Source organism: Desmodus rotundus, chromosome 12 (assembly GCF_022682495.2).
Source record: "Desmodus rotundus isolate HL8 chromosome 12, HLdesRot8A.1, whole genome shotgun sequence".
Lineage (NCBI taxonomy): Eukaryota > Metazoa > Chordata > Mammalia > Chiroptera > Phyllostomidae > Desmodus > Desmodus rotundus.
The window spans coordinates 51,747,513-51,764,223 of record NC_071398.1 but is presented as its reverse complement, the minus strand read 5'-3'; the positions used below and the strand labels follow the sequence as shown (position 1 = coordinate 51,764,223).

The 16,711-nt window shown below is 41.1% G+C and overlaps 1 protein-coding gene across 1 annotated transcript; it reads left to right on the top strand.

Moving 5' to 3' along the window:
* The first annotated feature begins 1,861 nt into the window (after window positions 1–1,861).
* On the top strand, window positions 1,862–16,711 carry LOC112313586 (zinc finger protein 211). The gene is made up of 3 exons (XM_024570185.3): window positions 1,862–2,138; window positions 4,157–4,283; window positions 10,287–16,711. Exons 1-3 carry the CDS (start codon window positions 1,974–1,976, stop codon window positions 11,780–11,782), a joined length of 1,788 nt encoding a protein of 595 aa, XP_024425953.2. The 5' UTR covers window positions 1,862–1,973; the 3' UTR covers window positions 11,783–16,711.

Below are 16,711 nucleotides of genomic sequence, written 5' to 3'. Positions count from 1 at the left end.
ATAATAGAATCTTTTAGGTGTACTTTCCAATTTTGGTTAAGCCCTGTTGCACTTTGAAGTGTGTACACATTTCTGTACAAACCTTGGACAGCATCTGCTCTGCTGCAATTGCTATTCATGGTTTGGGGAACATTCACATTCCTCTACACAGCCTAACATCCTGCCTCTCTTCCTTGTGTCCTGTCCTATCCTAGTGTTTTTTGTTTAATGAAGTGCCCTTTACTTACTGACCTTAGTGGCCTGTAATGCACAACAACAATGTTTTCTGAGTATATCTTAGTTGTCCCGAAAATCATCACATTGAATCATACCTAGATGTGACAGACAAAAATTTGTTGAGAATGCTCCTTCCTGATAGGTCACTATCTACTTCACCAGGGTTTTCTTTTGTTCAGGTTTCTGCTGTGGAGCAGAAGACATGGAAGCATCCATTGAACAGAACATTTCTCTAAGAGTGTCACCGTCAAAGAATATTACAGCACCTGTGTCTTCTCAGAACTCCAAGCCCTGTAAGAATTGTGGGCCAGTCTTGAGAGATATTTTCCTATTGGTTGACCAGAAGGGAACACAACAGCAGCCCACATTGCTAAGGTGTGGGGCATGTGGTAAACATTTTTATTTTAGTGCAAAGTGTCACCAGCACACAACAAAGAATTATGTCATAGCAGTATGCACTACTCATAATTTCTTGTTTATTATAATATTTCCTGTGATGTAAAGGAATTCTCGACTCAGCATTCCTCAACTTTCAGTATGAATATGTACTTCTTCATTTATTCTAGATATAATTCCTGAATATGTCCCTAATCTTATTGCAGTGACAATGCCATCCTTATCATCATCTGACCTATAAATCATTAACTACATCTATAACTCACACGGTCTATTTCATTACGATAATTACAATTGCATTTTCATACCAACAGAAATACAAATAGCTTTGTCAGAATTCAAGTGTCCCACTTTTTCAAAAATTAGTTTTTAAATTGATATTTAAATTATAAATAAATAGCCTTTCATTTGTTTATATTATGCATCCTTTCTTTTGAGCAGTTTGTTCTACATTCTTGTGTTATATTTGTCATATGTATGATTGTGTACTAGTAAGTCATTTGTTTAAAAATTTTCATTCTCCAATGTGAATATGTCCCCCTGTATCATTCTGTGCTTTATTGAGCTTCAGAGATAATGCACATTCATCAATACAGAGGCAAGACACTCTACCTGCAAAACGATTGTATGCAACTCAATGAAGGCTCAGGTGATGGTTTGTATTTTTAATCAATAAAATATTTAAAAATCGATAATTGGAATTGAACAATAAAATAATTATTTTAAAATCTTTTAAAATCAAAGTGTGTATATTGTTACTTTTTACAGTGCCATAGCACACTTAATAGACTACAGTAGTGTCTAGTGTAAACATAAATTTTAAAAAGTTTTTAGAAATTTGGTATTTTAAAAATACTCATTTGACATGTTCAGTGATTTTTAGAGACAGGGGAAGGGAGAGAAAGAGAAACATCGGTGTGAGAAATATAAATTGGTTGCCTCCAGCATGTGCCCTCACTGAGGATCAAACTCCATCTAGGTATGTGCCCTAACCCGAAAGCGCAATGTCGATGGTTTTTGGTGCATGGGACCACGCTCCAAGCAACAGCGCCACCAAACCAGGGCTCTCCCCACCAGCCCTCTCGGTGTATTCATCAGCTATGTGTCCCATAATCCACTTCTGCGGCCAGCTGGGGAAATACCGCAGCCAGGCCTTGGAGCGTAGGAACTACATTACCCAGAAGGCAAGGGTGGAATGCTGCTGCACGGAGCCAATGAAGACTCAAAAAAGGCATTTCCGGTGGGGCACTGTTGCTGGGCTGGACTTCGGCCGTTCTCCTAACGGGCATTTCCTTTACTCTGTTTCCTCATTACCCGGTGAGGGTCTTGCGGTCTCGGAGTCGAATGTAGAGGACGTGAGAATGGTGGTCACACTAGGTGTGAAGCTCGGCCACTCCGCTTCGGTGACCGGCGCCAGAGCGGGGACAGAGTTCGTCTGGCCCCGGGGACCACTGTTTTCAGCGGCTCCAGCCCCCCTCAGCTCACGGAGTTTGATGGCGGCGCCCGCGCGGAGGCGTCTGGCTGAGGTGAACGTGTGTCCCCCGAACCCTCCCCGCTCAGCCCACCGAGCCCTGCGACCCGGGCAGCGGCGTCTGGGAGCGCCAGGCGCTCCCTGGTGACACGTGGTGTGACGGGAGTAGGGGGAGGGTGACGGGCTGAGGGGCCGGCGGCGGTTTTCTCACTAAACCTCCAACAGCGGGGCGATGCTGCCCTGGACGTTCCTAAAATTTTCGGTGTCAGACAGCCTTCGGGTCCCTGACCGGCCCAGGAAGGTTTGAAGGACAAATGGTGTGAGACTAAAGCAAGTTTTATTCAGGTGGAAAAAAAGAAAGAGGTCAGCGTGGGCGCCACTGTGAAGGGAGCAAACCCAGTGCCTCCGAGTGGACGCGCGCCAACCGGAGAGACTGCAGCGAGTGCTGAGATAGTTCTTGGGATTTTCTGTTTCCAAGGGTGGGGGCTTTGTCTCCAAGCTGTGTGGTGCCAAATTCTGAGCCTTTTGTTCGGGAGTGGGGCTTGTTGTTCTGATTTCTGTGATTGCCACAGAGGTTTCCTGCCATTACGTGTTTCCCTTTGTGCAGAGAGCTCGGGGCTCAGATGAAAGGATGTGGGATTTTACCACCACTGGTCAGGGTTTTTCTCTTAAGTTCTTTCTGTCCTGCTTCAGTTGTAGATCATTCTGAAATATCTGAGACTCTCTGGAAGCCATATGCTAAGTTCATGGGTGATTTCTGAGAGATGCTTGTGGTGTGGAGCAGGAGGTGGCAGAGCTGAGGGAGTGAACCTGGGTGTGAAGCTGTGAGGGAGGAAGAGATCACACAGTGTGTGCACAGCTAGCGGCAGTGTGAGCTGCTGGTCCTGGTTACCAGGTGTAGGGACTCAAGAGTGAAGTATGAGCCCATGTTTGGCTGAGTGTGGGAGGCATGAGCTGGGAGACTTAGTGGAATTGCTGGGCGGGAAGGTTGGAACCCGGCAGGCATGGCCTGGAATTTAGATGCTGTTTGTCCGTTGCACATCACATCCCCGCTGCTGTTGCTGAGGGCGATCACAGTGATTCTTGGGACCGTGAGCAGATAGCATCACTGGTACCAGGGCCTGGTATTGTTACTGGACAGTGGCCTTGCCCTGAGCAGCTGTGCCCAGGGTCGGCTGGTTATGTATGAGTTCTTCATTGGTGTAGAAAAGGTTTCACAACACGAGTTCAGGTGACTATGTGGATACATTTATTAAAGCTGGGGACATTAAAACAAGGAAGGGCTTAGCATAGAAAAAGCAACAGGAGAACTATACTGGGCCGCCACAGCTCACTTAGGAGGTCAGAGAAAAGGTGGCTTTGAGGATAGGTTCAGGGAATCTGCCTGGGACAAGCTGCCAGCTGCCCATTGCCTTAGAGTTTAGGAGATGTTTGCCTTGAAGAAAGAAGTGGGAAATGAGGGAGGAATGGTGCTAGGTGCTCCTCAGAGGGAGAGGACACACACTGGTCATTTGTCTTGAGTCTTTTATCTCTTTCTTGGAGGAGGGAATCTTAGCAGAGGTCTCGGGAGGGCTTCAGTAAAATATTCACCAGTTTCCCAGGTATGCTCTCTTAGGGTCATGGTCACCGCTGATTGGTCAGTGACAGGGCAGGGGATATTTGGTCACTACAGTTGGTCCTGGCATCGCCCACCTGGTTTTGCTGCTTTTCTGGGCCTGGAGCTGAACTACAACGGAAGCCTAGATGTTATTTCCAGGGAGGAAAGGCCAGGGGAGAAGAGGTTACCCTGGGGGTGAGGTCCTTGTTTTCCCAGTTTTGCGCCCTGTCAGGCACTCCTGGTGACAGTCTTCCCGGGCTGTGAATTGCTTGGCGTTGTGTTCAGCTATCTGTCTCAGTCTCTCTATTCCACGTGCCAAGAGACTTTCCTAGCTCCTCAGTACTGTCTCAGTATCTCCTCTTGTGTCGGGGGCAGTGCTGGAGGATGGTGAATATGGGGAAGATGTGTGAATAGTAGTGGGATTGTGAGTTCTCAGAGATACAATGTTTGTGTTTCTTCTGTATTCATCCTAATAGGTTGGTTTTACCTTTGAGGACATTGCTGTGTACTTCTCTCAAGAGGAATGGCACCTTCTTGATGAGGTTCAGAGACGCCTGTACCTGGATGTGATGCTGGAGAACTTTGCTCTTATATCCTCATTGGGTAAGATCCCCAGTCTACACAGTGACCTGGAGTAGGCTTTGTAGTTTCCATGATCCCTTTCTTCAAGGTGTGTTCTGTCCTCACACCTATGAATGGTGGGTACTGCTCGCTTCCCCAGTTTTGGGGGTAGATGTTGTTTGTGGCAAGGTTGGTTTGTTAGCACTGCCCTGTTCTCTCCCTGTAGCCCCAATACCCGCTGTACTGAATCCTCATAGGGAAGTATTTGTGGTTGCTGGTCTTGCAGGGAGCCAAATGGATTCCACCTTGGTTAGTGAGAAAAAGAATATTTTATATTCCTCATGGTCATTTTTATATGTTCTTTTGAAAAACATCTGTGCGTTCTAAGTCCTTTCTTTAATTGTAATTTTCTTTGGCTAATGAGTCTTTGGAATGTCTTGTATATTTTATATAAATTCCTTATCAGATACACCTTTTTGCATTTGCTTAATTGTACTTCTCAGATATTACATTTTTACAAATTTGGCTTACGGAAACTCCATTCAGCAAATCTATTTATTGATGCCATTTTTTGAGCAGTCATAGTATATAGTTAGTGTTTTTTAGCAATAAAGCATTTAAAATTTTTTTTGCCCTGGCTGGTGTAGCTCAGTGGATTGAGCGCCAGCCTGTGAACCAAAGGGTTGCTGGTTCAATTCCCAGTAGGGGCGCATGCCTGGGCTGCGGGTCAGGTCCCAAGTTGGAGGCACAGGAGAGTCAATCACACATTGATGTTTCTCTCCCTCTCTCTCCCCCTTCCCCTGTGTCTAAAAATAAATAAATAAATAATCTTTTTTAAAAAGTATTTTTAGTTTTTATGTACACTTTTGCAGATATAAAGCTATGGAGCTATTAGGAGACTAGAGTATAATGTAAACACAACTGTAATATTCGCTGGAAATCAAAAGTTTTATGTGACTCCTTATAGGTGATACTTGTTTTATTGTGGAGGTCTGACCCGAACCTACAACATCTCCAAGGGATAACTGTATGTGGTTTGCAAGTATTTTCTACCATCCTGTAGATTGCATTTTTGTTTTATTAATTTTTTGTTTTGCTGTGCAGAAGCTTTTTCATTAGTTGTAGTTTAGATTTTTCATTTTTATTTTTGTTTTCTGTGTTTTGGCATCATATCCAGAAAACCAGTGCTGACACCAATCTCAGAGCTTTTTCTCTAGATTGTCTTCTATGAGCTTTACATTTTTAACACCTGTATTTAATTTTTAATCCATTTGGAGTTAACTTTTATTAGTGGTGTAATACCCAATTTTCCTAACAAGCTTCATTATAAAGACTATGCTTTTTCCCATATATGTTCTTCCAGTTTTTGTCAAAGACTACTTGCTTATATGTGCTTGGGTTTATTTCTGCATTCTCTGTACTGGGCTATTGGTTTATGCTTCTGTGTTCTTGCTAGTAACACACTGTTTGGTTGCTGCAATGTAAAAGAGTGAAATGAGAAAACTTTTTGCCACCAGCTTTGTTCTTCCTGCTGAAGATTGCTATGGCTACTGAAGGTTTTCTGAGGTTGCATACATTTCAGGATTTATACTTTTATTTCTGTGTGAAATACCATTGCAGTTCTGATTGGATTGCATTAAATCAGTAGTAAATACATTTTAACAATATTAGTTCTTGGAATTTAAGAATGAATAATGTCTTCCAAAATTTATTTGTGTTTTCTTTCATCTCTTTTGTCATTCTTATAGTGTTCAATGTACAGATCTCTCACCTTTTTGGGTAAAGTTACTCCTGGGTATTTTATGGTTTTTCACGCTATTGTAATGGCGATTGCTTTCTTCATTTCTCTGTCAGATCTTGTTGTTATATCTTCTATATTGTATAGAAATGGAACTGATTTGCATGTTGATTGTGTATCCCGTCAGTTTACTTAATTTGTTCATTAATTTTTGAAGTTCATGGTGGAATCTTGATGATGTTATGTATATGACGTTATATCACAGGGGTGTCAAACTCATTTTTACTGGGGGCCACATCTGCCTTGCAGTTGCCTTCAGAGGGCCAAATATAATTTTAGGACTGTATAAATGTAACTACTCCTTAACTGTTAAGCGAGAGCTCAGCGCTGCCACAGGGTAGAAACAAGGTGTGGGGCCGGATAAAACGAGGTGGATCGGCCAGCAGGCCTTGTGTTTGCCACCTGTGTTATATCACCTGCAAACATCTCTTAGGATCCTTCATGGTTTGTAGTATCAGGTATAATGTGTAATCTCTCATTAAGGTCTGCCAGTTGTCTGTATCTTTTTTTAAAAATGGGTAATCATTTTGTTATTCTTTTGTTTTTTCTGTATTTTAGTCTATTTTAATATGTATCATTTCCTTCATTTTAGTAACTTTGGCCTTAGTTTCTTCTTCTTTTTCATTTTCTGAAGTACAAGGTTAGGTGGTTTGTTTGAGGACTTTTTTAAATACAGGCATTTGTCTTTATAAAATTTGCTCTTAGAACTGTTTGTTCTGTACCCCATGCATAATTGTTGGTAGCTTTTGTTTTCATTCACATTTGCCTCTGGATGTATTTGAATTCTTTTGTTTCTTTTTTTTCTTTGACTTGTTAATTTTTTAGGAGTCTGTTTAATTTCTACATGTTTGTGAATTTTTCACCTTCTTTGGAACTAAAATTTATTTCTACATTCATACCATTGCAACCAGAAAAGTTCCTGGACCTAACATCAGCTACTTAGAGGATATTCCCTATATACTTGAAAGGAATGTGTAATCTACTGCATTTGGATGTAATGTTTTGTATATTTCTATTGCCTTTCTCTAAAGTATAGTTAATCTTCAGTAGTTTCTTGCTTGCTTTTCAGTTGGTATGATTTACCTATCGTTGAAAGGGAGTACTGAAGTTCTTTACTACTTTGGGTTGAATTTTCTACCTTCAGGTCTGACAATATTAAAAAAAAATTCTTAGGTGTTCTGATCTTGGGTGCATAACATTTATTTTTTTCATGTATTGATTTTACAGAGACTGAGAGAGAGAGAGAAACATCGATTTGTTGTTCCACTCATTTACGTACTTATTGTTTGATTCTTGTATGTGTACTGACTGGGGATCAAGCCCACAATCTTGGCATATTAGGACGATGCTCTAAACATTGGGTACATAATATTTAAAGTTGTTATATCCATTTGATGAATTGACTTTTTTATCATTCTATGATGACCATTATCTCTTGAGTTTTTTGTCCGATAGAAATTTGTCTGCTCCTGCTCTCTCTTGGTGTCCATTTGCGTGTAATATTTTTTCCATTTTTATACTTTCAGCCTATTTGTTCCCAAAAGGTGAAGTAAGTCTCTTGTAGGCTGCATATATTGACTCTTTTGTTTTTATCCCTTCAGCTACTCTGTGTCTTTTCGTCAGAGAATTTGTTACGGACCTACTATTGAGATCTTCATTGTTCTCTGGTTCTTTTGTAGTTCCTTTGTTTCTGTTCTCTTCCGTTATGATTTGATCATTTTTTTTCTAGTGGAATGCTTTGATTCCTTTCTCTTTTGTATATTATGTAAGTTTTTGTTTGTCATTTCCATGAGGAGAATGTAAAACAACTCGAAAGTCTATTTTAATGTAATAAAAGCTTCAAATTGCATATAAATATTTTACTCTTGCATCTCTCACAGAACATAGCATTTTATGTCTCCAGTGTTACAATTCACATCTCATATATTGGGCATCTATTATCAAATTATTGTAGGGGGGAGATAAATGGTAATGGAAAAAAATAAATAAAAATAAATCATAAATTAAAAAAATAAAAAAACAAATTATTGGAGCCATCATCATTTTTACTACTTTCAATTTTCACTTGACCAATATAGTATTATAGTATTGTGAATTCACTACATTCTCAGCTTTACCAGTGAGTTTCACAGTTTCCTTTGTTTTTATTTAGTAACCTTTCATTTTAGCTTCAATGACATGCTTTGACATTTCTTTTTTTAATTGATTTTAGAGCAAGAGAAACAATTGATTTGTTGTTCCACTTACGTATGCATTCATTGGTTGATTATCGTGTGTGCCCTGACTATGGATCAAACCCACAACCTTGGTATATCAGGATGACATTCTATCCAACTGAGCTACCCTACCGTATTTTTTGGCAATTCTAACAACTTAGGTTGAGTGGCAGGAAACTTCCTCAGCTTTTGTTTGTCTGAGAAACTATTTTTGTTTCTGAGGGACTATTTTTCTGGGTATAGTCTTGTTGGATGGCAGTTGTTTTCTTTTAGTGTTTTGAATATATCATCTGGGTTTCTCCTAGCCTGAATGGAATGCCTACTTAGAATAATTTTTTATCCTTTATCTTTTTTTTTTTTTTTTGAGAGTATGTATTTTATTGACATGGGTTTTTTTGTGTAAGAAAAGTTTATTTTCTCTTTGTGCTTTATGAGTACTCTTTTGCTTTTATTTTTGATACTCATTATAATATGTTTCGGTGACATCCTGTTTGCATTGAATTTGTATAGGGACCTGTGAGAATAATGAACTTGGATGATCACATTTTCAATTAGATATTGGAAGTCAGTCTTCAGCTTCTTTCTTCCATCCTTCCTCTTCCTTCCTTCCTTCCTTCCTTCCTTCCTTCCTTCCTTCCTTCCTTCCTTCCTTCCTTTATTTCATTGGGATGACACTGGTTAACAAAGTAATACAGGTTACAGAAGCACAATTCTACTGCACATTGTCTGTGGAATGTTGCGTGTTCATGGATCTTTCAGAATCCATGCCTTTGAACTCTGCAGTGCCCTCTGAGGTGTAAACTCTGGAAAGGTTTCAGGTATTGCAGGGGCTTTGAAGGATTTCATCAACAAAGTTTTCCAGTGTCCTTCACTGAACAGGCCATTAGGGTTCAATTTGACACAAGCAAACTGGCTAAAAGAGCTAGCTTTATACTTGTCTTTTGGCCCCAGCCAGGATCTTTACACATCTTTGTATACCCAGTCTCTCCAGTCATTCTTGCTGTGCATTTGTTTCTTTTTGCTCTTCTGCATTGCTTTTTGTATCAATCGTACTCTTATTCCCCTCCCTCAGATCTGTTTTTGTTCCTGGATAACTGTCTACTTGTCCTGGGAAGGGTAATGAATTCTGGCAACTCCTAGTCTGCCATCTTGCTGGTGTCACACATATAGGTCCTTTTCCTGTGGTTTGTTTTGTGCTGTGTTTTTCTACCATAGTGCTGGCTATCCATCTCTTCAGTTTCTCTCTTTGGAAGTGTATTTTCTATCTGTCTCCTATGTAGTGAGCAAATCATATTTGTGCATCACAGGAAGGACATGACTTCATCCATGGTAGGGTGGGATCAGAAAGGGTCTTGCCTTGGTCAGTGGCAATTGGTGAAGGTTTTATGTTAAGGCTTTGTTGAGGTCATAACTGAGAACCCAGGCTATCCAACAGTGTTTTGTTACCATTTCCAGTGTCCACAGCCCAATCTGCTTGTTTTTACCCATTGTTGACACTTTGCCAACTGGTCAATTCTAGCAATTATTATTTCTAGTCAGACTTGCAGTTTATGGATGATCTTCACCTCTGTAAACTCTATACCTCAACCATTTTTCTCTGTACTGCTCTTCAACTGTGGTACGTGACTGCAGCACATTACAGTGTGCGATATCCTTGTGTTGGCTGTGAACAGATCTGTTGTGCTGCAGTTAATTTTCACGACTTTGGGCACTTTCACATTCCTCTACGTAGCCTCATGACACCAGCAGGAACGGTCGCAAAAGAAGCCATTGGCAGAGGAACTACTTGTAAACTTGTGTCTCTCTTTTGTCTCATTCTATGTTTCTGTCCTACCATTGGTGCGGTTTTTACCATTTACTGCCATTAAGGGTTGAGTCATGGCTACAACAGCCATTTTTGCAGAGTCTAACTCACTTGCATTGAAATCTTTCTATACTATCTGCCTAGATGTGACATATGGACATTTATGATGTGATTACCTCCTCTTTAGAAGATCAAAATATATTTCACTAACATTTCTTTGTCTTCAGGATGCTGCTGTGGAAAAGAGGATGTGGAGGCACCCATTGAACACAGCATTTCTGTACGAGCGTCACAGGCAAAGAATTCCAAGGCATCTTCGTCTTCCCAGAAGAGCCACCCATGTGAGAGTTGTGCAGCAGTGCTGAGAGACATTTTCCTCTTGGTTGACCAGAAGGGAACACAACACAGCCTGACACTGCTGAAGTGCGGGGCATGTGCAAAACCATTTTATTTCAGTGCAGATTATTACCAGCACCAAGAGCAGCACATGAGAGAGAAACCTTTTACATATGGAGTGGACAGGGTCTCTCTTGTGAATAGCAGCAATTTCCATATATCGAAAACTTTTATTGTTGGGGAGGTTGGGAAGAATTTTCTGACCATCTCAGGAAATCTCCAGCAAAATGCCACTCAAATCAGAGAAAAGCCAAATAAAATACCTATGTCTGGAGTGACATTTCAAAGAAGAAAAAATCATCATACCTGGAGATCATGCAAGAATACCACCGGCCTCAAGCACACTGTTGGACAGGACAAGGGTGTTCATAATGGAAGAGAGTGTTTTTTGTGCCATGAATGTGGGAAATATTTTACCAGCAGCTATGGCCTTCGTTGTCATGAGAGACTTCACAAAGGAGAAAGGCCTTATGAGTGCAGTGAATGTGGAAAGTCTTTTACCACAGCCAGTAGCCTTGGAAAACATCAAAGAGTTCATCCTGGAGAAAGGCCTTATGAGTGCAGTGAATGTGGGAAATCTTTCACAAGCAGCTTTGGCCTCCAGTGTCATCAGAGAGTTCACACAAGGGAAAGGCATTATAAGTGCAATGAGTGTGACAGATCTTTTACCAGCAGCAGTAAGCTCTGTTATCATGAGAGAGTTCACACTGCAGAAAGGCCTTATGTGTGCCATGAATGTGGGAAATCTTTTTTCTTTAGAAGTCGCCTCCGTTTTCATGAAAGAGTTCACACTAGAGAAAGGCCTTATGAGTGCCATGAATGTGGAAAATCTTATACCTGGAGCAGTAACCTCTATGCTCATAAGAGAGTTCACACTGGTGAAAGGCCTTATGTGTGCAATCAGTGTGGGAAATCTTTTCAAAGAAATTCTGACCTTCGTTTACATCAGATAGTTCATACTGGAGAAAGGCCTTATGAGTGCAGTAAATGTGGAAAATCTTTCACCAGTAATAATGGCCTTCGTTATCATCAGAGATTTCACACTGGAGAAAGGCCTTATGAATGCAGTGAATGTGGGAAATTTCTTGTGAGTAACAATGGCCTCCGTTATCATCAGAGAGTTCATAAGGGAGAAAGGCCTTATGAGTGCAATAAATGTGGGAGGTCTTTTACCAGTAGCAGTGACCTCCGTTGTCATCAGAGAGTCCATACAAGAAAAAAGCCTTACGCCTGTAGTCATTGTGGGAAATCTTTTGTTCGTGTTAGTAACCTTCACTATCATGAGAGATTGCACACTGTAGAAAGGCCTTGTGAGTATCCTAAATAGAAAAATCTTTTAACAGTAGTCATGGCCTTTATTGTCATCTGAAAGTTCACACACTAAGGCCTTTTGAGTGCAAAAAATATGAAAAATATTTTACCGTGTTGCCATACATTTTGGTTATTAAACATCACACAAGAGAAAGGCCTCATGGGCAGCAAATGTGGGAAATCTTTTACCAGGAGCTCTGGCCTCCGTTATCAAAGAACTCAAGCTGGTTAAAGGCTTCAGACATTAAGTAAATGTGGGAAATAATTTAGCCATAAAATTATGCCCTCTCGACATTGGATAGTTGACACTCTGGAAATGCTTAGGTTTTAGGGAATGCTATTTTCTTGTTCATTGTAATGACACTGAAGAAAACTGAGTATCCATCCACCTGGGCTAACCTTTATACAAATATTCGCAGAGTGGACATTTCTCATAAGTTTATGATGTAAACTGATTGTAACTTTGTAGATTCTTACCAGCAGTGTAGGGGAATTCCATTTCAGCCACACTAAAAAGCTATTGATTTGTTTAAACTTTATTAATTTTAGCTTTTTAAATAGCTTTGTTGTGCACTCTTACTGCTGTTATAGTTGCATTTTTATAAGAATTCATGAGCATTTTTGCAGATGTATATTATAAAATTTTAGTAAAAGGTGTGCTCATGTGATTTACTTATTTTATTATGAATTTAAGCTGCTCCTTTAATAGGACAGTGAAACAACAGAGATATGTTACATTGCATTGTCACTTATTTTCACTCCTTGAATAACAGGCATAACTCTTGCATTATGGTATAATTGTTTTCAATACAGGGAAAATATTTCCAGTTTTTAAACAGTTTTTTGGTGTAAACGGTATTATTGGCACATACCATACACTTTAAAGAATAATCTACAAAAGAAGGACGAGCTTCATTATGAAAGCACTTCATTACTTTTATAAGTTCGAACATTTACTAATATAAAAAGCCTTTTTATTTCTTTTTTAAAAATTATTTTATAGTTGTTCAAGTACAGTTGTCTGCCTATGCCCCCCTCCCCCCCCGCCAGCCATCGCCACCTTCCTCCCCTGCTTCCACCCCCACCCCTTGGTTTTGTCCATGTGTCCTTTATAGCTGTAAAAGCCTTTTTAGTGTTAACTGATTTTTGTGGTCTGTCCGCTGTGGTGTGCTGGGGTGTAGCAAATGCAAAGGTGCACCAGGTGGTATGAGGGTGAGGGTATTTGTTGAGTTCCAAAGCCCTTCTGAAAATGAAAGAGATCAGTGTCCCAACTCTTCACACCTTTGTCCATGCAACCTGGGTTTAAATCTCAGAACTCCAAAAATCACCATAATAACACAGAAAGCCTCCCTCTCGGGGGGCCTTATATTTTTTGTATGATGGGGGCAATGAGCTGCCCTGCACCAGGCTTTAGGTGCTGTACCTGGTAGCAGAGCCAGTGTGTGCAAAATGGTTGTCCCATCATGTGTGGGTGTCATCCACAGACCAGATGCCCCTGGGACCCTCTGCACACCAGTGCTTGAGAAAACCAAATTGGGCCTCTCGGGACCTCTGACTGGCTAAGGTCCACACAGACCCCACCACATGGAGGAGATAGATGTCTTCATGGCACTGAGGTGTCAGCGTGGATTTCTTTTACCAGGGAACCTCAGGGTGATTAGAGCTGTCCAAAATTCTAATTACTGATGATACGAAAGTAATGAAGGTTCTAAGCGTGCCCATGTGAGGGTCAATAGAGGTAACAAAACACTGAATTCATACCATTGCCAGTATTCCAGAGTTTTTGCTTTTTGAGCCTTTTTTTTTCTTTAATACTTACAATACCCTGGAAATTTGAGGAAATCAAAGATCAGAAAGATAGAGTGAGCCATGGCTGGTGGAGCTCATTGGATTGAGTGGGAGCCTGCAAACCAAAGGATAGACAGTTCAATTCCCAGTCAGGGCATATGGCCAGGTTGCTGGCCAGGTCCCCAGTGAGGGGTGTATGAGAGGCAAACACACATTGATGTTTCTGTCCCTCCTTTCCTTCCCCTCTAAAAACAAAGTCTTAAAAAAAAAAGTTATAAAAAAAGAAAGATAAAATGAGTTTTCCAAGTTCATACAAAAGGTGAGTGTCAGATTCAAGAGGCTGCACAAACCAGAGACTGGCTCCAGAGCGAGGGACCATCCAGGACATGTGATGCCCTCAATTTAGAGCAGATGGCTGGGGAGGAGCAGGGAGGCTCAGGTGCTGCTGCTGCTGCTGCTGCTGCTTTAATTGTTGGAACTACAATCATGATTTTTCTCATTCCTCTGGTGTCTCAGAGCGCTCACTGTGCCCCACAATCTTGATGGGAACGCCATCAGTTGTCATTTCCAATGGTGGCTCCAAGGGAAACTTAAAATTTTGAGTCTCAGGTGCACTTTGTCTGCCTCAACTTTGAGATTAGCACAGAGCTGGCCCTAAGGAGACCCAGTGATTCAGGCCTGGGTCTTCACCTTCACCCACCTTTATCTGATGGGACAGCCACCCCTTGTTCCCCTTAATACCCACTAGAACTGTGTTAATCTCAGGGTGACTCGCTAGAGCTCCCTGAACCTCATGCAGGTGATGATGGCGCTTGCCTTGGCTTCTGGGGATCAGTAAAAGGAACAGAGTACTTCCTGGTATCAGGATTCCAGGTTAGGGTTTAGATCATTTTCTTTCTAAATTCTCACAAAGCCCTGGGAATGGAAACTAATATTGAAGTGCTGAGGAAATCCAGGATTAGAGAAAAAGTCCTCCAAGTTAACACAGCACACAGTGTCAAATTAAAAGAGGCTGGATTCCAACTTTGGATTCTGGCTCCAGAGCCCAGGACAGTATCACTGCTGTGAAACCTTCACTGGGGCAGGTACACAGAACCAGGTAGGGTAAGCTGAAGCTGCCCTTTCCATTGTAATTATCATTTTTTCTTCCATTTCCCTAACATCTTAGAGTACTTACATACTGCCCTCCAGTCTCCAGAAAAATGGCATCATATGTCAGCTCCAGTAGTTTCTCCCTGGGAATCTTTTTTTTTCAGTCTGAGTTGCAATTTGCCTCCTCTTTGGGCTCAGCATGGAGTGTGGCCCTCAGGAGACCTCAGTAATTTGGGCTGGGTCTCTGCAACTTCACCCACCTTTTGGGTGTCAGGATGTGATACCATCCCTTGAGGTGAATTTGATATCTTAATTTGTCTCAGAGTATCGACATTACATGGTTCTACATTCACCCTGCAGGATAGGGTGCAAGAGGATGTAAATTTTGGGACTTCATATTCAAAAGTGATGCTGGAGACCTGCAGGGTGCTGGTCTCATTGGGTGACTGCTCACCTCTTTTCTGTGCAAGGGCCCTACTGCCTTGTGTTATTTTGTTGTCTGTATCCAGAGTGGCTTTATGAGACACTGATGCTCACCATGTCTTTCCTGCAGCCCTGACCACGTTCTGAACCCAAGTCATTTTTTGCAGTCTCTCTGCACCAAGGACTTTGTGTTTATACACATTTATTTATATGTAAATGTGTATAAACGTAGTATTTACATAGTATTTCTGTATAAATGTATTTATATATACAAACCCTGACCCCAGTGTCCAGCATACTCTATCCACAATGCAGATTCTTCTACTCCAGATTCCAGTCAGCAGAGATGCAAATACACTTAAAAAAAAAAGATTATTTATTTTTAGAGAGAGGGCAAGGGAGGAAGAAAGAGGGAGAGAAACATTGATGTGCAAGAGAAACATCAATTGGTTGCCTCTCACAACCCCCAACCAGGGACCTGGCCTGCAACCCAGGCATATGCCTTTACCAGGAATCAAACTGGCAATCTTTTGTTTTGCCAGATGGCATCCAACACACTGAGCTGCATCAGTCAGTGCCAAAATACACTTTTTAGGGTACAATCTCTATTAAAATTTAATGTAGATCATTTTAAATTACTGATTGATTTGAAGTAGAAAGAAATGAGAGAAAGTAGCATCAATTTGTTTTCCCAGTTATGTATGCATTTGTTGGTTGAATGAATTGGTATGTGCCCCAATCTGGGATGGAACCTGCAACCTTGACATAGGGGGATGACCTTCTAACCAGCCAACCAACCAATCTACCCAGCCAGACTAGTTTAGAGTCATAAAGTTTTACCAAGTAAATTTAAAGATAATTGGCTTTAAGTAATCCTTCATCTGGCAGCATCCCATCTAACAACATGAAGGGTGCTCAGATTTGCATGAAATGGAGGAAGAAATTTAAACATTCAAAGAGTGAATTTACTGAGGGAAGCCAAAAGTTACAAATTTTTAGCTTTAGCCCTGGCTGTTGGGGCTCAGTGGATTGAGTGCCAGCGTGCAAACCAAAATGTCGCCAGTTCAATTCCCTGTCAGGGCACATACCTAGGTTGCAGGCCAGGTTCCCAGTTGGGGGTGTGCAAGAGGCTATCAATCCATTTTTCCCTCTCTTCTTCCCCTCCCTCTGTCTAAAAATAAATAAATAAAATCATTTTAAAAAACTGTAAAAAATTGTTTTTAGCTTTAGTTATAGTTAATACATTTAGTGCTTAATGCATGTAGAAAACTATTGTTCCATGAACTGGAATACATGACTGGATATAACATGACTGTAGAATGCCAAGAAGCAAGTCAACCTTTGTGTCCCAGGAGGATGGCAAGTGATCTAGATGGTATCTGAGCAATTGTGCTCCAGAGGGAGAACAACCATCGACCAGGATACAGATAAAGAGTCAGTGGTCAGCAGATGAAGAGATGCTGGAAAAGCATCCAACAACACATATTAAAATTATTAAGGAAATAGCCCTGGATGGTGTCACTCAGTGGATTGAGCAAGGATCTGCGAACCAAAGGGTCACAGGTTTGATTCCCAGTTAGGGCACATGCCTGGGTTGCAGGCCAGGTACCCAGTAGGGGATGCGCGAAAGGCAACCACACAT